At 38.4% G+C, this 21,710-nt stretch overlaps 1 protein-coding gene and 1 gene segment (V, D, J or C); both read right to left on the reverse strand.

The window, feature by feature from the left end:
- LOC130872023 (T-cell receptor beta-1 chain C region-like) overlaps positions 1-21,710 on the reverse strand; it is a 448,908-nt gene that overhangs the window by 286,623 nt on the left and 140,575 nt on the right.
- On the reverse strand, positions 16,475-20,273 carry LOC130872106 (trypsin-4-like). Its single transcript, XM_057765925.1, has 5 exons — positions 20,234-20,273; positions 19,064-19,220; positions 17,408-17,661; positions 16,889-17,025; positions 16,475-16,624 (listed from the first exon to the last, which is right to left on the reverse strand). The coding sequence occupies exons 1-5, from the start codon at positions 20,271-20,273 to the stop codon at positions 16,475-16,477; spliced, it is 738 nt and encodes a 245-aa protein (XP_057621908.1).

A 21,710-nucleotide genomic window follows, 5' to 3' on the forward strand; every position in this document is an offset into this window, starting at 1 on the left:
AGACAATGCAATAGGATAGATTCAGACATAAAAGACCTCTAAATGGGTCAGAGTGTTATATAAATGAACATAGGCTTGACATAGTCGTAACATAAAGTTAATACTTAAAAAAGTGTAAAGTCTTTTTTTTTTACTTATTTATTTATTTTTATTCTTTTTTAATTAAAATTTCCACCTGCTCCCCATTTCCCATTTCCCTCCCCTCCTCCCAAATATTGCCCTCCCCCCACTTCCCTCCCCCTATCCCCACTCCTCTTCTCCTCCCCCCACTCCATTCCCCCTCCCTCTCGATACTGAAGAGCAGTCCAAATTCCCTGCCCTGCGGGAAGACCAAGGTCCTTCTATCTACGTCCAGAAAGGTGAGCGTCCAAACAGGCTAAGCTCCCACAAAGCCAGTTCATGTATTAGGATCGAAACCTAGTGCCATTGTCCTTGGCTTCTCATCAGTCTTCATTGACCGCCATGCTCAGAGAGTCCGGAATCAACCCATGCTTATTCAGTCCCAGACAAGCTGGCCTTGGTGGGCTCCCAATAAATCAGTTCCACTGTCACAGTGGGTGGGTGCATCCCTCGTGGTCCTGATTTTTTGCTCATGTTCTCCCTCCTTCTGCTCCTCATTTGGACCTTAAGAGCTCAGACCGTTGCTCCAAATTGAGACTCTGTCTCTACCTCGATCCATCGCCAGATGAAGGTTCTAAGGTGATATGCAAGATATTCATCAGTATAGGATAGGGTCATTTCAGGTTCCCTCTCCTTAGTTGCCCAAGGTACCAGCTGGGGACATATTCCTGGACACCTGCGAACCCCTCAAGGGTCAAGTCTCTTGCCAACCCTAAGATGGCTCCCTTAGATAGGATATATACTTCGCTGCTCCCGTATCCATCCTTCCTATATCCCAACCATCCCAATCCTCCGAGCTCCTCCCATCCTCCCCTTCTCATATTTCTCATCCCATTTCCCCTTTGCCCCATGCCACCTCACCCGCAAGTTCCCAGTTTTTGCCCTGGAATCTTGTCTACTTCCCCCTCTCCATGCGGATGACTATATGATTTTCTTTGGGTTCACTTTCTTATTTAGCTTCTATAGGATCACACATTATATGCTTAATGTCTTTTATTTTATGGCTAGAAACCGATTATGAGTGAGTACATCCCATGTTCCTCTTTTTGAGTCTGGGATACCTCACTCAGGATAGTGTTTTCTATTTCCATCCATTTGCACGCAAAATTCGAGAAGTCATTGTTTTTTACTGCTGAGTAGTACTCTAATATGTATATATTCCACACTTTCTTCATCCATTCCTCCATTGAAGGGCATCTAGGTTGTTTCCAGGTTTTGGCTATTACAAACAATGCTGCTATGAACATAGTTGAACAGATACTTTTGTCATTTGATGTGGCATCTCTTGGGTATATTCCCAATAGTGGTATTACTGGATCTTGGGGTAGGTTGATCCCAAATTTCCTGAGAAATCGCCACACTGATTTCCAAAGTGGTTGCACAAGTTTGCATTCCCACCAGCAATGAATGAGTGTGCCTCTTTCTCCACAACCTCTCCAGCAAAGGCTATCATTGGTGTTCTTGATTTTAGCCATTCTGACAGGTGTAAGATGGTATCTCAAAGTTGTTTTAATTTGCATTTCCCTTATCGCTAAGGAGGTTGAGCATGACCTTAGGTGTCTTTTGGCCATATGAATTTCTTCTGTTGAGAATTCTCTGTTCAGATCAGTGCCCCATTTTTTTATTGGGTTCATTAGCATTTTAAAGTTTAGTTTCTTGAGTTCTTTATATATTTTGGTGATCAGACCTTTGTCTGTTGCAGGGTTGGTGAAGATCTTCTCCCAGTCAGTGGGTTGCCTTTTTGTCTTAGTGACAGTGTCCTTTGCTTTACAGAAGCTACTCAGTTTCAGGAGGTCCCATTTATTCAATGTTGTCCTTAATGTCTGTGCTGCTGGGGATAAACGTAGGAAGTGATCTCCTGTACCCATATGTTGTAGAGTACTTCCAACTTTTTCTTCTATCAGGTTCAGTGTGTTCAGACTAATATTGAGGTCTTTAATCCATTTGGACTTGAGTTTTGTGCATGGTGATAGATATGGATCTATTTTCATTCTTCTACACGTTGACAACCAGTTCTGCCAGCACCATTTGTTGAAGATGCTCTCTTTTTTCCATTGAATACTTTTAGCTCCTTTATCAAAAATTAGGTGTTCATAAGTTTGTGGGTTAAAATCAGGGTCTTCTACTCGGTTCCATTGGTCGACTTCTCTGTTTTTATGCCAATACCAAACTGTTTTCAATACTGAGGCTCTGTAATAGAGTTTGAGGTCAGGGATGGTAATGCCTCCAGACGATCCTTTATTATATAAGATTGTTTTGGCTATCCTGGGTTTTTTGTTTCTCCATATAAAGTTGATTATTGTCCTCTCAAGATCTGTGAAGAATTTTGATGGGATTTTGATGGGGATTGCATTGAATCTATAAATTGCCCTTGGTAGAATTGCCATTTTTACTATGTTGATCCTCCCTATCCAAGAGCAAGGGAGATCCTTCCATTTTCTGGTATCCTCCTCAATTTCTTTCTTCATTGACTTAAAGTTCTTGTCAAATAGATCCTTTACTTCCTTGGTTAGGGTTACCCCAAGATATTTTATGCTATTTGTGGCTATCGTGAAGGGTGATGCTTCTCTGATTTCCATCTCTGCTTCCTTATCCTTTGTGTATAGGAGGGCAACTGATTTTTTGGAATTGATCTTGTATCCTGCAACGCTACTAAAGTTGTTTATCAGCTGAAGGAGTTCTTTGCTGGAGTTTTTGGGGTCGCTTATGTACACTATCATATCGTCTGCAAATAATGAAAGTTTAACTTCTTCCTTTCCGATTTGAATCCCTTTGATCCCCTTATATTGTCTTATTGCTATTGCTAGAATTTCAAGCACTATATTAAAGAGGTATGGAGAGAGTGGACAACCTTGTCGTGTTCCTGATTTTAGTGGAATAGCTTTGAGTTTCTCTCCATTTAATTTGATGTTAGCTGACGGCTTGCTATAAATAGCTTTTATTATAGTTAGGAACGACCCTTGTATTCCTAATCTCTCTAAGACCTTTATCATAAAGGGATGTTGAATTTTGTCAAATGCTTTTTCAGCATCTAATGAAATGATCATATGGTTTTTTTCTTTCAGTTTATTTATATGATGGATTACATTGATAGATTTTCGTATGTTGAACCAGCCCTGCATCTCTGGAATGAAGCCTACTTGATCATAATGGATAATTTTTCTGATGTGTTCTTGGATTCGGTTTGCCAGTATTTTATTGAGTATTTTTGCGTCGATGTTCATGAGTGAGATTGGCCTGTAGTTCTCTTTCTTGGTTGTATCTTTGTGTGGTTTTGGTATCAGAGTAACTTCAGCTTCATAAAAGGAATTTGGCAATGACTTCTCTGTTTCAATATTGTGAAATACATTAAGGAGTATAGGTATTAGGTCTTCTTGGAAGTTCTGGTAGAATTCTGCATTGAAGCCATCTGGACCTGGGCTTTTTTTGGTGGGGAGGTTTTTTATAACAACTTCTAATTCTTCGCGACTAACAGGTCTATTTAGATTGTTCACCTGGTCCTGGTTTAACTTTGGTATATGGTACTTATCTAAAAAAGTGTCCATTTCTATAACATTTTCCAATTTTGTGGCATACAGATTTTTGTAGTAAGATCTAATGATTCTCTGAATTTCCTCTGAGTCTGTGGTTATGTCTCCCTTTTCGTTTCTGATTTTGTTAATTTGCGTATTCTCTCTCCGCCGTTTGATTAGTTTGGATAGGGGTTTATCAATGTTATTGATTTTCTCCATGAACCAGCTTTTTGTTTCATTGATTCTTTGGATTGTTTTCTGTGTTTCTATTTTGTTGATTTCAGCCCTCAATTTGATTATTTCCAGTCTTCTACTTCTCCTAGGTGAGTCTGCTTCTTTTTTTTCTAAAGCTTTCAGGTGGGCTATTAAGTCTCCAATGTGTGCTTTCTCCGTTTTCTTTAAGTGGGCACTTAATGCTATGAATTTTCCTCTTAGCACTGCTTTCATAGTGTCCCATAAGTTTGAGTATGTTGAGTCTTCGTTTTCATTGAATTCAAGAAAGACTTTAATTTCTTTCTTTATTTCTTCCTTGATCCAGGTGAGGTTCAGTAGTTGACTGTCCAGTTTCCATGAGTTCATAGGCTTTCTGGGGATAGCATTGTTGTTGAATTCTAACTTTAATCCATGGTGATCTGATAAGACACAGGTGGTTACTGATATTTTTTTGTAACTGTGTAAGTTTGCTTTGTTACCGAGTATGTGGTCTATTTTCGAGAAGGTTCCATGAGCTGCAGAGAAGAAGGTATATTCTTTCCTATTTGGGTGGAATGTTCTATAGATGTCTGTTAAGTCCATTTGATTCATTACCTCCCTTAATCCTCTTATTTCTCTGTTAGGTTTCTGTTTGATTGACCTGTCCATTGGTGAGAGAGGAGTGTTGAAATCTCCTACTATTAGTGTGTGTGGTTTGATGACTGCCTTGAGTTTTAGTAACGTTTCTTTTACATAAGTGGGTGCTTTTATATTAGGGGCATATATATTCAGGATTGAGATTTCATCCTGGTGAATTGTTCCTGTTATGAGTAAAAAATGTCCATCTCCATCTCTTTTGATTGATTTTAGTTTGAAGTCAACTTTCTTAGAAATTAGTATGGCCACACCTGCTTGTTTCTTAGGTCCGTTTGCTTGATAAACCTTTTCCCAGCCCTTTACTCTGAGTAGATGTCTGTCTTTGTGGTTGAGGTGTGTTTCTTGTAAGCAGCAGAATGTTGGATCCTGTTTTCGTATCCAATCTCTTAGCCTGTGCCTCTTTATAGGTGAGTTGAGTCCATTGATATTAAGTGATATTAATGACCAGTGGTTGTTAACTCCGGTCATTTTTCCTTTCTTCCTTTCTTTCCTTTGGTAGTAGAGTTTGTGTGTTTCCCTTCTTCAAGTTGTGCTGGTGAAGGGTCTTTAGATGTCTGAGTTATTGTGGGCATTGTTGGACTCCTTGGCTTGTGATTTTCCTTCAATTACTTTCTGAAGGGCTGGATTTGTGGCTACGTATTGTTTAAATTTGTTTTTATCCTGGAAAACTTTGTTTTCTCCATTTATAGTGAACGAAAGCTTGGCTGGGTATAGTAGTCTGGGCTTGCATCCATGGTCTCGTAGTTTCTGCAGTATATCTATCCAGGACCTTCTGGCTTTCATGGTTTCCATAGAGAAATCAGGTGTAAGTCTGATAGGTTTACCTTTATAGGTAACTTGACCTTTTTCCTTTGCAGCTCTTAATATTCTTTCTTTATTCTGTATGTTTTGTGTTTTGATTATTATATGACGAGGAGATGTTTTTTTTTGATCCAGTCGATTTGGTGTTCTCTATGCTTCTTGGACCTTCAAAGGAATATCTTTCTTAAGGTTGGGAAAGTTTTCTTCTATAATTTTATTAAATATATTTTCTGGACCATTGAGCTGTACTTCTTCTCCTTCTTCTATCCCTATTATTCTTAGGTTTGGTCTTTTTATTGTGTCCCAGATTTCCTGAATGTTTTGTGATGAGAATTTGTTGGTTATGCTGTTTTCTTTGATGAGAGTGTTTATTTTCTCTATGGTATCTTCAGTGTCTGAGATTCTTTCTTCTATCTCTTGTAATCTATTGGTGGTACTTGTCTCTGTAGTTCCTGTTCGTTTATTCAAATTTTCCATCTCCATCCTTCCCTCGGTTTGTGTTTTCTTTATTACTTCCACTTCGTTCTTCAAGTCTTGAACCGTTTCCCTTACCTGTTTGATTACTTTTTCTTGTTTCTCTTGGTTTTCTTGGGTATCTTTGAGAGATTTATTCATTTCCTCTACCTTTTTGTTTGTAATCTCTAATTGGTTGTGGCAGTTTTTCACCTCCTGTTTAAGGTCCTCTATTATTTTCATAAAATTCACTTTTGAGTCGAATTCTTCTAATTCTTCTGTATTAGGGTTTAGACTTCTCATTTCGGGATTCCTGGATCCTGGTGATGTCACGTTGCCTTTCAAGTTGTTGGGGGAATTCTTGCATTGGCGCCTGCCCATCTTTTCCTTCAAATGGAGCCAGGAGAGGCCTGATGTCTTGGACCAGTCTTTGCTGTGACTAACTCTCTAGGTGTATCTCCTCAGTGTAGGGGCAGGAACCGTTCCCTTCCAGGTGAACTCCTCAACACCAAAACATGGATGCGTGGTATTCCAATGACCCGCGTAAAGAAGGCCGAATGCAAGGGGTCGGGCGGGGTCCAGTAGAACACAGGCGACACTGCAGTACAAGCTGGAGGTGCCTGCGCTCCCTTTCGGGGGGGTTGCTGAGGCCTGCCCGCTGCTCTGGTTGGGTAGCCTTAGTGTAGGGGCGTTTGTGCTCTCTACCGGGACCGTCCGCCCCAGGATAGTACACACTCACCCGTCCCAATGAAACTTCTTGGCACCTACACAGGAACTCCTGGATGCCCCAATGAGCCAGGGACTAAGGGAAGTAGGGCGCAGGCAGAGCAGGTCCAGCAGATCACAGCAGAGACTGCAGCCCCAGCAGCAAGGGCCCGCTTTCCCTGGCGGGGACCTTGAGGCCTGCCCTCTGGTCAGGGACTCACTGCTCTGGGTTGGTAGCCTTAGTGAAATGGCAGGAAACTGTTCCACAGCTAAGGACCTTGCAGACAAGGCAGGTTTGGGGGTGGGGGTGGGGGCGGGTGTGTAGGAGAGCAAGCCCTGCAGCAGGAGCTGGGGGAGGGGTGTTTGTGCTCTCTACCGGGACAGTCCGCCCCAGGATAGCACACACTCACCCGTCCCGATGAAACTTCTCGGCACCTACACAGGAACTCCAAGTGTAAAGTCTTTAAAGAGACAGAGTAAAGCAATAGAGTAAAAATAACCAATGTAAAAATGGAAAATTCACAGAGTCTGGATTCTGTATATTATTGTGTTTTCTTTAAATTTTTTGACTGTGAAGGAGCTAACTGCAGAGAGACAATTCATTGTGTGTACTGCTAAGCTAATCCAACATCTATATTATAAAGGTATTTTGACTTCAGAATTTGGGGATAAGGAAATGATGCTTTGTAAAAGAGGTTCTTCTTTTGTTGTCACAAAGGATGATACCCTATGGATTTCTTCTAAATCAATATGGTGTGATAGATCATTCCATCCTGAAAGGTTGCCATAAACACCCTCAAAAACTTACTTTGCTCAACTGCCACCTGAGATAAACCTAGCATTCAGGATACATCATTAAAGATCTGATTAACAGTGCCTCCATACAGCACGAAGTAGTTTGGAGAGAAAAAACTGTGCCCATATTTGCAAATATTGTTTATAAATGTTCTTTTACATTTAAAGGGGGAGATGATATAGATATGAATAATTTGCATTGATATAAATCTTGATTTATTGATATAAATTTAAGGTCAATTTTGTTATAAATATTTCTGCTCTTGATTAAGGTATTATGATTGTGTAGTTTCCTTAAAAAATGTAATGTATAATTAGGAAATATAGGTTGTTAATGGATAATCATCAATAATAGTCAAGCTTGTAGTCATGTCAGTTAGATTTTCTAGATATGTAGAAGTATATTTTAGTCTTCATATCTTTCAAAGACTACAGAATATGGGTTTAAAATGTTTTAATAACTTCGGGCTTTTCATGACAATGAGACACGTCTGCTCCTGGCAGCACCAATCTACTTCAAGAAGAAGATGGGCCTCAAAAAGGCTCCTTATGGAGTTGGTTAGTCCTTTGGGCAAGAAACTGCTCTCACCTAGACTGATGCATAAACTGAACATAAAAAACCCACAGAGAGGTGACTGCTAAACTTGCCTAAATGTAAGATGATCCTTCGGGTTTCCTGTTTCATGAAAGAGTCTGCAGGACATACAAAGCGACATTCTACAGGACATAGAAAAAGTGAGTGAACTGTTTTTAAAATTTATTGCTTCATAGAAATGTCAGCTGGATACTATGGGCCTTCAGGCAGAGGATATATGCCCCAATGGTACAGAAAAATTTTGGGTGACTGTCCAGGCAGTGAGATGTCTTTGTCATTTCTAGAGTTTTGGAAGTTGCTTATTTCTTGTTTACTTAGGTAATATTATATCCCTCTGGAGCCTTGGATGGAGTTGAAGAATAGATAGCTAGTTAGAATTAGAGTTTTCCTTTGTTATAATAAAAGATAAAATAGATATAAATATTGCAACTGTAATTCTTGCTTGATAACAGTTTTGTTATATACAATTTAACTATGTTAAAGGTAAAACCTTCCTTTTTGTTTAAACAGAAAAGGGGAAATGGTATAGGGGGCCATTCTGTATTTGTGTTGCTTTCATTGGTTAAGAAAGAAACTGTTTTGGGCCTGGTGATAGGGCAGAAATTGGGTAGGCAGGGAGACAGAACTGAATTCTGGGAAGAAGAAAGCAGAGACAGAGAACTGCAATGGAGCTGCCAGAATCAGACATGTTGAATCTTTCCCAGTAAGCCACAACCTCGTGGTGAACACAGATTTAATAGAATTGGGTTAAATCAAGATGTGAGAGTTAGTCAATAGGATGCTACAGAAAATGGCCAAGCAGTGTTTTAATTAATACAGTTTCTGTATTGGATGTAAGATAGCAAGGCTGCTGGGATGACAAGCTGCTTGCTCATTCCTGTTACATATTCCATTTAGAGCTACTTGTTCAAAGGTCTCTGTCTGTGTTTTTCTGTCTCTATCTCTCTGTGTGTGTGAATGTGCATATGTGTGTGTGTATGTGACTGTGTGTGTGTGTGTGTGTGTTTGTGTGCATGTATGTGATGTCTCATTGTGGGACATTGTATTTGTTCTGATGTTCTTATCTACTGCACTAGAAAGTTTCTCTGACAATGTCTAAAAAAGCACTGATATATGAATATAAAAGAATATCATTAGGAGTTATTTTAAGTGTTACTTTTTTTTAAAGTAGTATTTTATTTTACCCTGGATCCCTAGGCACTCTGATTTCTGGTACTCATTCACCACAACAAGGTGTGGTATGGGTTCAAATTAGAGGAATAGGCCATAAGTCTAACCAGAATTTTGTTGGTTACTTACACAAGTTTTGTGAAACCATTGGCCTAGCATATTCTGCAGGTAAAACAGCAGTGTAGATCAAAGGTATTATGACTAGGTTGGTGTTTGTTTTTGTTTTTGTTAGCTTGTAGGATACCCTCTCTTCCAAGATACTAGAAGATAGGGGTAAAAGTAGCAAGTAGTATGTAGATATCATGTTCAATGACAAGGATTGGATGTTATTTTCAACAATCAGATTTTGTTGTCCATTTGCAGAGAGTAACATTATATTGGCAATCTCCTGTGTTGTTTGGAGATTTCCAAGGACTCCTTGGGTCAAGGACTTCATTGAAAATAACCCAGTCCTGGTAATAGAAGCCTCATTTGGTGAAAATAAATGGTTAGTTGGTATTCTGTCTCCCTTATTATATGGAAGCCTCAATATTATCCATTTATATAAATTATGAGATTTCTACTGTATGAGTTTCCACACCAACCCTCAACTGTTGCTCAATCCTAGCTGACTCTCCACACATTTCTGCTGTGGAATATTCCTTTACACTGTGTGAATGTATTATGCTGTGATCAGTTTAATAAAGAAGCTGACTGGCCAATAACTAGAAAGAAAGAGAATGGGCAGGAAAGACTGACTAGAAGAATGCTGGGCAGAGGAAGGGCAGAGGCAAGTTGTTGCCAACAAGCCAGAGAAAGAGTAGTATAAACAAAATGGGGTAGAGTTATAAGTTAAAAGCCTTGGAGAAGCACATTGAATAACAAAAATGGTTTAAGTTGTAAGAGCTAGTTAGTAACAAGCCTGATCTCTTGGCTGAGTATTTATAATTAATATAAGCCTCAGTGTGTTTTTGAGAAAGACTGCCTGAAAGGAAAATTTCCTACTCATTTCTTCCTCAATCCTATTTCCCCCACTCTATTCTTGCATTCCCATACACTCATTCCCAGTAATTTCATAAAATATAATCAATTTTCTTTTCCTCGTGAGATTCATATGACTTCGCTACTGCTAATACCTTCCTCTATACTAGAGCTCTATCCATTACCTCTATTATATCTTCAACACCTGAGGTTCTCTTTTCCATTTCTTATGTTCTATTAGTGTAGCTTGCATCTGTAGATTATATCCAAATCCTAATTTTTTCATTTACATAATTCCCTCAGTTTTGGATTTATTTATTCCTTATTTTTCCACTTTCAGGTCTTGAACAGATTCACTACATTCTTCCCACTCTGTGTTTCCCAGGATTGCTTTAAGGGATTTGTTAATCTCTTATTTAAGCACCTCTATCATGATATTACAGGACCTGTTAAGGTCCTGTGCTTCAGCCATGTTGAAATATTCAGGACCTGCTGTGGTCAGGTCACTAAGTTTTAGTGAAGACATATTGCCTTGGCTGTTATTGATGCTGTTTTCATGCTGGCATCCAGGCATTTAGTATAATACTGATTATAGTTTATGGGCTGTATCTGCTTTTGACTTTGGTGGGAGATGTTTTGTTCTACAGTTTCAGTTTCCTTTCTAAATTTTAGGAGAGCCTGATGACTCTGTGTTGTCTGTTAGGAAATTTTCTGTGAGCCTACCTGGTAGGTTTGGCCATTGGGGTTTCTAGGTAGAATGTGTTTCTGCGTATTGAGAGGTGTCACATAGGAATGGGGATAGGCTAGATATCTGAAGGGCTTCACAAGAAGGAGAAGACCACAGAGTTCAACAAGGATCTGCTTCTTTTATCTCTTTTCAATGGGGATAGACAGTGAAGAGAGGTGACTCCCAGAGGTCAGCTATAGTGCTTGGATTGGGACTTGAAGACTGGATGTGAATACCTGGCTTCTCCATATTTGCCTTTGGAGTGAATGAAATGAAAGTATTGGATTATTGGGTGAGTTGAAAGTATGAATTTTGGAAAAGATCTTTGTGGTCCCTTGGGGATAGGGACAGAGAGGAAATGGAGAACTTTCCATATTCTGATATATTGTTCCTTTTTTTCTTCAGTGTCTTTAAGTGTTGATTATGTAGGTCTTATACTAGCTCAGTTAGAGTTACTCAAATACATATATTTGGGACTATTTTGAAAAGTATTGTTTCCATCGTCAGTCTGTTTGTCATTTGTATATAGGAAGGCCACAAATTTCCTTGTATTAGTTTTGTATCCTGCTTGTTTACCCAAAGTGTTCTTTAGGTGTTGTAGCCTTTAATGAATAATTTGGGTCATTATTGAACACTATCATACCTTCTGTGAATAAATAGATTTCTTCTTTTGAAATTTATATTTTTTTGGTCTCCTTTAGGTGTCTTCTTGTTCTAGGGATGACTTCATGTACTATATTGAATAGGCATAATATGGATGACCATGTATTGTTCCTGATATTATTGGTAATTATTGGAGTTTATTTCCATCATGTTTGATGTTGGCTATGGGCATCCTGTGTATATCACCTCTATCATTTCTAGAGATGTCCTTTGTATCTTTAGTTTTTCCAGGAATTTGATCAGGAAAGGATGTTGGACTTTGGTAAAGCCTATTTTTTTTTCTTCTAATACAATGATCATGTGGCCTTTCCCTTCTGTCTGTGCATGTGGTGGGTTTTATTTAGTAAGTTGCTCATGTTTAATCATCCATGCATCCCTTAGTTGAAAAATAGAAGCATGCTTAATCATAGTGGATAATTTTTTCAATGTAAATTTTTGCATTTGGTTTCACATGCTTTATTGAGAAGTTTTCCATCTTTGCTGATGGCATATCTGGACTGAAATTCTCTTTTATTTCTGGGTCTTTATGTAGTTTAAGTATCAGTGTAATTGTCTCTCATAAAATGAATTGGGCCATATTCCTCAATATTCCTTCTGTTTTTAATATGTAGAATAATTAGAGGAGCATTGTAATTAACTCTTCATTGAACGTCTCCCTCTCCCTGACATTCTTCCCCCCAAGTCGTTTAGAGAATTCTTTCACTGCCATTACTAGTTAATTTTGTGAGTTTTTCCCTTGCTAACATTTATGTTTGGTGTTTTGCTTTGCTTCAAATTTTCAATATCATTTCTAAATTTCCCCTTCATATTGGTGAATTTCTCACCCAGACTCTAAGTTCATTTTCTCATATTTTTCAACCACTGACTTGTAACCTTTTTTTAAAAGTCATTCATCATTTCACAAGTAAGCATTCATTTTCTTGGTACTTTGACAAATGTAATGTCTTTGAATTCTGTGTTTGTAAAGGTAGTCCTTTGTAAAATATATGTTATTTTATATATGCTTTTGTATCACAATTTGCAAATTTATGGATTGGGTATTTCACTTTTGAGAGAAACATTTTCTTAAGAAGTAATCTTCTTTTGGAGTATAAGTGCCTATTACCTTCCTAACAAAGAAACAAATAACACCAACAGCAGGAACAAAAGCAATGAAAACCTCCATCACATTAGCCATTTTTGTTATTCATTTTGTTGTTTCTTTTAAAATACCTAAGAAAGTAATTTAACTGTGAAAGGGTTCATTTGTATTCACAGTTTTGGGGCAATCTATCATGCTAGGAAAGATAAAGATATGGGTACTTGAATTTGGGTTTGTTGTTATATTGTGTGGACATTCAGGTGGCAGAGAATGATGAACATTAGTATTCGAATTGCTGTTTAAGTTTTTAATAGTTTATTTCAATTACAGTTTCCTTCCCATGTTATCTTCCAATTCCCTGCCCCATCTCTCATTTGCCCCTTCCATTCAATCCTTCTTTGTTCAGAATTGGGTAGGCATCCCATGGGACTCAACAAAGCATGTCATATCACATTGAGGCTGAACCAAGCTTCTCCACTGCAATAAAGTTAATAATTACTTACAATATGGTAACAATTGTAAATAAAGACCAAACAGTAGTGCACATCATAGCTACAAAAGAATAAAAAATATTTATTGGAAAAATGATTAAATAAAATTGAAGCAAAATGTGAATAACAAAGAAAACAGTGTAAGATTTCCCTCCATGGAAAAAATCCATTTGACAATAAAGAGATATAAGAAATGTATGCAGAAAGAAATTTTAAAAAATAATTTGGGATACTTAGTTTTTATGGTGGAGAAGAAAAAAACTAAAGGAAATAAAACATAAAATTCAGTCATTACAGAAAAGTCAAGATATAGATCAGCTTCTCTTTAGATTCCATAGAATTGATGTTAACCTTGTGAAGGTTCCTCAATTGGTAGGAATATCTTCTGTAATTATTTTCCTTTATAGGTGCTGAATTAAGACTAATCAAGGGCCAATTGTCTTCCAAAATTATTTTCATTTTAGGACTTTCCTTACTTGTAACCCAGGAACCCATGTTGGCCTTTCAAAGCTTTGTCTTCTATGTTCAGGGTAACTTCACACTCACTCTATATACTTCCCAATTTATGTGATTTATATCAAAGCGGTGAGATGCCCTGAAAATGAGTTGAATATAGGAGACAGCAAGCACAATGCTGAATACAGTAATGGAGGATTAGTCTCATTCTTTCAATCCTGTCCTGAACTTTCTATACATATTCTACAAAAGAGAGGGAATTGCAGTAATTGAGTGCTGTGTTGGTTTAGTTTTAACTGTCAACTTCACGCAATCTAAAATCACCTGAGAAAAGAGACACAATGCCATGGTCTTGATCCATCATCACAATGACCTTTCTCCACTTTTGGTATATGATAATTGATATCTTTTCATAGGCCATCTTGTCCTAGAAGTATAATATTATTTTTCTCAAGCCATGTGTATTTTCTCAGGTGATTTTAGTGTGTCATTCCGAGTCCACATGTTGATCTCTTCCTGGTGATGACTATTTTTCCCTATCCCATCATGCCTTAGTTAGCTATGGTTCAGTGTAAGGCTGTGACATAATTGGCATTATTATTACAAACTTGACAGGTAGATGAATGGAACACATTAAAAGATCCTATTGAATGAGGTAACCAAGACTCGGAATGATACATATTCTTTCTCATTGGAAGCTCTTAGCTCCAAATATTGAGATGTGAGTAAGTATTCTGAAATAAGTAGGAAAAGTAAAAAACTAGGAAAGTAAAAAGAGGCCATTTCCAGAGTAGGGGAGTGGGAGAGCAATGGTAAAAGAATAACAGAATATTAGAGAGATGATTGGGAAACAGAAAAATGACAGGTGAGAGAGTGGCAAGGAAGATAAACACAGGAAGCAGGAGGGTAAAATAAAAGCAATTGTACCTGAAAATACAATAAAAAATTATAACAAAAACTTTAAAAAACCTATAATACCTGTAAAAGTGTGTGTGTGTGTGTGTGAGAGAGAGAGAGAGAGAGAGAGTGTGTGTGTGTGTGTGTGTGTGTGTCACACACACACACACACACACATAGAAAATTTCTTATCTAGGCTAAGAAAACCTCTTCCAGGAATCAAAAATTTAAACAGACCCAATATCCTGCATTTGGAAACCCCCTATTGAGTTGTTCATTAGAGTTGTCCAAGAGCCTACTGAAAACTTAGAGGCTATTGTTATTGCATTTGTTTGCACCCAGAGATGATAGGTGAGTCCCTTGTGTTGAATACACTATGCATTTCAGACACAGATCCCAGAGGCTTCAGAGCTGAACAGACCTAAGTTGCTTTCTGTAGGACTAGATTTCATGGTACCAGAAGTTGTTAGCAAGACTGCAGATGTCAAAACTCCAATAGACCTAAACACTCATGAAGCCTAGGATCACCTCACTTTTTGAGAAACTGTCATTTAAAAATCTGTTTGCGAATACAAAACTCACATGCACACACAAACACATGCACACCCTCACACACACAAAGACATACAAACACTTGAAATAAACATAACCATAGAAGCCGGGCGGTGGTGGCGCACGCCTTTAATCCCAGCACTCGGGAGGCAGAGGCAGGCGGATCTCTGTGAGTTCGAGACCAGCCTGGTCTACAAGAGCTAGTTCCAGGACAGGCTCCAAAACCACAGAGAAACCCTGTCTCGAAAACCCCCCCCCCCAAAAAAAAAAAACATAACCATAGAAAAACAGGCTGTAAATTTTAGAATAGAGGGCCATGGGAGAGGCTTGAGGGAGGGTGTTTAAGACAGGCTGGAGGAGAAAAAGGAGTCCAAAGTGATGGAAGTCTTTTTAAATTAAAAACACATTTGAAAAAAAATGTAGATGTGCAAAGGAGGCTGGAAAGGGAAAAAGAGAGAATATAATAATCGGTAGCATACAGAGAGACAACTCAGAGGAAATAAACCCTGCCTCCTTATTGATCTCAAATTTTATTTTTTTTTAATTTTTGCGAGAAAAAGAATCTTTATTGGACTCAGACATAGTGGTTCACACTGAGAGTTCAAGGACTACCTATCATCAAATTAATGTGTGGTCTCAAAAAGAAAAATAATGATGCAATTTTACATTGTAGCATGTAGAGAAATGATTGATCTTGCTCAAGGTTATATCTAGTGATAAAGACACAAAAGCAAGTGATAATTTGAGTGTGTTTTGCCTGCGTTAAGATTCTTTGCTATGATGATTCACAGCACCTAGGCAGACAATGTGCATGCTGTACAAAGTCCTCATGTTTATCAGAGTTGCTACAGGAGCGAATGCCAAGCAGGGCAGTGAGCACACGGGAGAAGAGGCAATCTCCAGGTTCATCATCTGCTTGGGGAAGGATGCTGTACGACAATGCCCTCAGTGCATTTGTTGTCTAGCTTTGCCACTTCAAAAGCAAACACTCTATAGGGAAAACAACCTAAGTGTGGGAATATGTATGTAGATCTCAGACTGCTGCATATATATTCTCTTATCATGGATAAGTGGAAGGAAATGTTATAGGCATATGAGGAACACAAATAAGGAGAAGTTATGCCTTTGGGCACACATACAAGTCCTACATGTTTTCTGTGCGGTAAAAAATGTTTCCACAATAATCAATGTGTGTAAGAATCTTAGCGTCTATGATGATAAATAAGTATATTAACACCTTCAAGAACCAATGCAATCAAATAGAAAAACTCCTGTTTAACATACATGATAATTATTGCTAATAATGAATGTGTTCATGAAAGTATTCATTCAAAAGCCACACATAAATGTAAAAGAAAATTAAGACATTTTATCATCTATATTCTGATATATGACTTTCTAAAAGAAAACCAAAACCTCTGTTCCTTTTACCATTTAATGTTAGGATTTCTTCAACTGCTGTTGATCTATAATTCCATGAAACATTTTTGGAGGTGTAGGATGCTCTCCATATCTCAAGGATAGACAAAGATAACCTCAAATGGATATGTATTTCTCATAGACAAGAGTATAAAGTGATAAGACCAAGACACAGAAAATAAGGAATTCAGTTTATTGACATAGCGATTTCAGGGGGATAAAGAATTCTTAGTTGGCAGCAATGGTGTTCTTAATCCAGGTAACATAGTTGCAGACCTTGGTGTACACACCAGGGAGATTCTTCTGGGCACAGCCATAGCCCCAGGAGACAATACCCTGGAGTTGTCCATTGCAGACCACAGGGCCACCAGAGTCACCCTAGAATAGAGGAATAAAGTGTTTAAAGACGGGCATATAAAATAGACTACATTCACTCTGACCTGAAGATACAATTCTAGCCTCCGTGGATCTCCATTTTATATCCAATCCCCTATTCTTGCTACTGTGTTGAAATGACATCTGGAATAGACCTCCTCCCTTTTCCATGGAACCACAAGAGGAAACTTCCTGACCCACTTGTCAGGCCAATCCACACCCACTCCCAGGAAAACAAGATATTCATATGAGAAGGGAGCCCATTACCTGGCAGGAATCCTTGCCTCCCTCCAGGTAGCCAACACAAATCATGTTACTGGTTATCTGTCCAGGGTAGGCGGATTGACAGGCAGACTGAGACAGTATTGGGGCATTCAGGCACTGGAGCAGATCTGGGTTATTCACTTTAAATAAAAGAGAAGAAGGAATGTGATTGTGACCAGGCTAGGAATCAATATTCCAGTGTTGTTCAGTATGTGAACCCTGAAGCTGCCGTTGAAGAGGTACTGGAATCACCCTGGGATAGACCGAGATAGAGGATTTCTGTGTTTTCTTCAAGATATTAAGAATAATCATTATTGATGTCTTTCTTGGAACTAATGATCATTCATTCAGCAATTCTCCTGTGTACATTCTGGAACAAGATCATAATGTAGGTCAATGCCTGTTGTTACCATCTAAGAACCTTCTGTTTTGGGGATAGTGCAATGAACTTATGGCCTAGGAAGCAATCATTTACATGTAGAATCTGGCTTAGTTCTCAAAAGATGTGGATGAAGTACTCACCACCGGAGCTCAAGGTGTTGCCCCAGCCAGAAATGAGGCACTGAGTGCCAGCAGATGCGCAGGAGGTAGGCAGAGATACAGTGGCCACTTGGGCACTGAGGGTCACAGGGGAAGCAAGCTTGATCAGCATGATGTCATTGTTCAGGGTTGATGAACTAAAGCTGGGATGCTTGATGATCTTGGAGGCAGTGACATACTGCTCAGTGCCTTCTGCGACATTGATGTTGTGCTCTCCCAGTCTCACTTGGATGCGGCTGTTGGAAAGAAAAGACATGGCAGAAAATTCCTATCGATTTCCTCAGATAGTCCAGGTCAAGTAACTCTTTTAGCTGGATAAGTCTAAAGATGGGATGAGGCCTGCTTTAACCACAACAAAGTAGCAAAGGTGTGATGTGGAAGTACCATCTTGAGACCCAAATTTCTTTCTACTTTAAAGTAATATGAGCAGTTGAAGACTGCTCACCCACATGTTGTTCCCCAACGGATGCACACCATCCAATAAAATGGTCTAATGCTGGGCAGTGGATTCACACACATGCCTTTAGTCCCTCACTCAAGGGCAGAGGCAAGAAGATCTCTGAAACCAAGGCCAGCCTGGACTACAGAGTGAGTTCTGGGACAGTCAGAGCTACACAATGAAACCGTATCTCAATAGAAACAATAGACAAACAAAAAAGAATAGCTTGAACCATGCATTTATGGCAGCTCAGAACTTGCTTTGATTTTAGCCATCTGGGTGTATTTCTCAGCTTTCTAAATTAGAATCTTGATGATCCGGATGCATGTTCTGGTTAGAAACCCTCTTTTAATGAATCTAATAACCAGTTATCTCTATATAATGAAATGAGTTTAAATAGGCAGTTTGAGCTCATGGCCTGAGCTGTCACTGTGTCTTCTCAACATACCCTATGTTAGTGGATGTCAAGGAGACAATATGACATTAGAAATAGCTGTCACTTTATTATTCCTTCTCGTGGACCCTCTGTCCATGTCCACTAGTTCCAATCACGGTTTTATTTTCTCCCATTTATAAAATGAAGATGTTGCCCCATGATTTTAAAAACCTCCATTAACCCATTTAGTTTAAAAAACAAAACTACATGTTGCTGAGCAACATAATTTCTAAAAACTATGCCATCATTGAAACTACATATGAAGTTTTAAAGACCAAAACTGTAGTAACATAACAGAAATGCAGTTGATGTTGACATCCAGTTAGTTGAAACAAGAATTTTTGATTTATCAAGAAACTTCTGTCTACTTCTGGAATGAGAATGGATATATTATATAGGCTTTATAATAAAAAAATCCTTACTGATTGTCCAAACTCTAGAAAACTCTGTTTATCTCTCTGCTACAGAAACCAGTGTAACTATGTAAATCCGTTGAGTGACTTCATGTTATTTCTATTATCCCTAAAATTAACCTTCCTTTCTTTTGTTATCTATATTCCTGATTGACTTTGGATAATTCCATGATATAAAGGGTTTCTTATTCTTTGTCCTTATTCTCTACAAGCTCATGAAAGAAGTTGCACTCAATAATCTCTCTTCTCTGTGTCTTCCATTTACCTAAACACCTCAGTTGATGCCCGATCTAATCCCATTCCTATGAAAATGTCATATGTGTTCTGTAAAGCCAGAGCCCATCACTTACCTCTTGTAGCAATGAGCTGCAGACACCACCCATTGGTTATTGATGAGGGAGCCTCCACAGAAGTGGTAGCCAGAGTTCAGAGACACCTGATAGGGGACAGAATTCTTCTGGCAGGTGTAGCCTCCAACGATCTTATCATCGTCGACAGGGAAAGCAACTTGAGTAGAAAAAAAGGGAGAAGACAATTCATCAAGCTACTGGAAATTGCAGTCCTCAGTCCTGTGTCAACCTTAAACTAATTAGGAATCCTTATTTATTACAGAAACTAAAGGCAAAAAGAAACAGTAGACCTATGGTGTCTTCTAATAGTTCATAATACAGAGCATTGTCCATAATACTATAGAAAGATTCTCTATAAGTAACGGTGTTCTGATGGTTTACAAGGGACAGGGAAAGGAATGACCTCAGAATGCAGGATTGAGCACAGGGATTGTTGTCTGATCAACTACTTGCTGTTATCTCTTGCTCATAATTCCTTGATACCCTGTTTCTAACAGAGATTAAGAAGATTAGGATAGTTGAAACTATCTTGGAAAATATCTTGGGTCTGTAACCCTCAATATATCTAAGCTTTTTTTACAGCTCAGTGTATATATTGAAGTCTTATGTAGGATATAGGAATAGAATGCTATTGACCAAGATCATTGATTTTCAACCTTGATTGCATGTTTATGAATCTTAATATCATTTCTACATTTAATAAGTATTAATAAAACATAATGTGTAATAAAATTAGGATATATATTAAATATATACCAGAAATGTACTTCTTATTACAAAGTTACTACTCCAGACAAATAAGCTCAGAACTTTAAGACATTAATCCCCAATAGAATGAAGTTTCAACTTCTGAATTGGAGTATTTATTTGTAAATATATTTGTGACTGAGCTATCCCCAAACTGTTGGACCTAAACCAGAGTTCTTATGGTTCCTTTCATAAAACCGCCTCATCTGTTCCATTTCTAGCCATTGGGATACCATAGTAAACAACAGTGAAGAGGGTAATAAAGATGAAGCTTGCAAAGAAACAAGAAAATACAGATGCACAGCTATGGTAGGAAGGCAGAGGACAATGGAGTACAGAAAGTACAAGAAGCATCTTTAGTGGTAGGGTTCATGGCCTCTAGGAGAGTGAAGAGTAGGACCTGGGTTAAGGCATGGAACTCACCAGCAGCTCCCACAAGGGCCAGGAACAGGAGTGTACTCATCTTGGCAGAAGGTAGTGAGTGCTTGGGGAGAGCCTGCATTTATACTCTGCTGGAGGGAGAAAGAGGTACAGAGGTGAGTTGCCCCACTTCCCCTTCCCAAGCACACCTGTGGGTTTCCCCTTCTTAGGTAATGCATTATCTCTCCTTTATTTGTCCAGTTTATGGGTAGGTGAGGAACATGTGATAAGAAACTTTTTTCTTGGTGAGGTGAACAGCTGATTCTTGAAAGGAAGCCAGGATGCAAAAACAGTAGAACTATATACTATCTACGTAGCTGGGTCTTCCTAGGCTCATATAAAGACATTAGATGGTAGATCACAATCATGGTCCCTAGACATACCCAGACTTCAAAGAAACTTAATTTCAGGAAGAACTGGTATTGGTAGTTATATGAGTATTTAGAGATCTAGAACCCTATGAGAAGAATTATATTGTTTCTCTATCGTATAAATATGAGCTGAAGAGTTTTATCTCAAGAATAATCTATCATATAGAAAGGTCATATTCAAGAGCATAGTAATCAGTATTAGAGAATGTATTCATGACAAACAGATGAATGGACTTCCTCAAAACTGTTGACTAACCTTCCGCTGACTAACCTCTGTAACAAGGCCCATACCTAGCAAATGATTTGAAGTATGAGGGAAAAAGTGTGAGTAGGAGATTCCTCAGTGTGTCCCAAAGATTGAACAATACTACATTCTCCTTTCCTCTGTGTCATGACCTCTGACTCCCACTGGTTATATTTTTATAGATCCAGTTTCTGCTTCTTCATGCTTGTATTAGAAATCTGGCTATAAATTAATAGTTCCCTGTCATCTCGAAGTAGGTTGTTGGAGATAGAAATCAATTCTCCAAATGAGATATGAGAAAGGCCTTTGAAAATGTTCAGTCTGACTTCTGTTCAGAGTTAACATTGCTCTAGAAGTTCCAGGAACAAGTTAAAAAAAAACACACTAAATCCCAGTCTTGAAATTTATTGAGAACTAACTTTCCAGAAAAAGTGTATTGAAAAATACTATGTGAGATTATTTCTAATTTATTATACAACTTGAGGAATTCTGTTGGAGGATCTACTTACTTTCTAATTAGTCCAATGTCTGTGTTGTTGAGGGACAAGAACAAGCAAATTTCATTACTGAATTCTCTAAATTGTAGGAAAATAATATCCTTGACATGCTTATAAGAGTGGAAAATTTGAGTTCAGAATCCTGTGATTGTTTTTGATATACTGGGCATGCAGGGTGTTGAAAGAAATGGTTAGCAGCATGTACTTGAGAAAACAACCCTGAGAGGCCTGATAAATATCTCTGTACCCACTCCTGGCATGACTGGCTCAGCTGCCCAACAGAATTAGTACTTAGAACTCTCATCTCTATACTCTAAACTTTACAAAATGGCCCATGGGGGTCATGTCTGAGTTGAGTACTATTTAGA

Source organism: Chionomys nivalis, chromosome 1 (assembly GCF_950005125.1).
Source record: "Chionomys nivalis chromosome 1, mChiNiv1.1, whole genome shotgun sequence".
NCBI lineage: Eukaryota > Metazoa > Chordata > Mammalia > Rodentia > Cricetidae > Chionomys > Chionomys nivalis.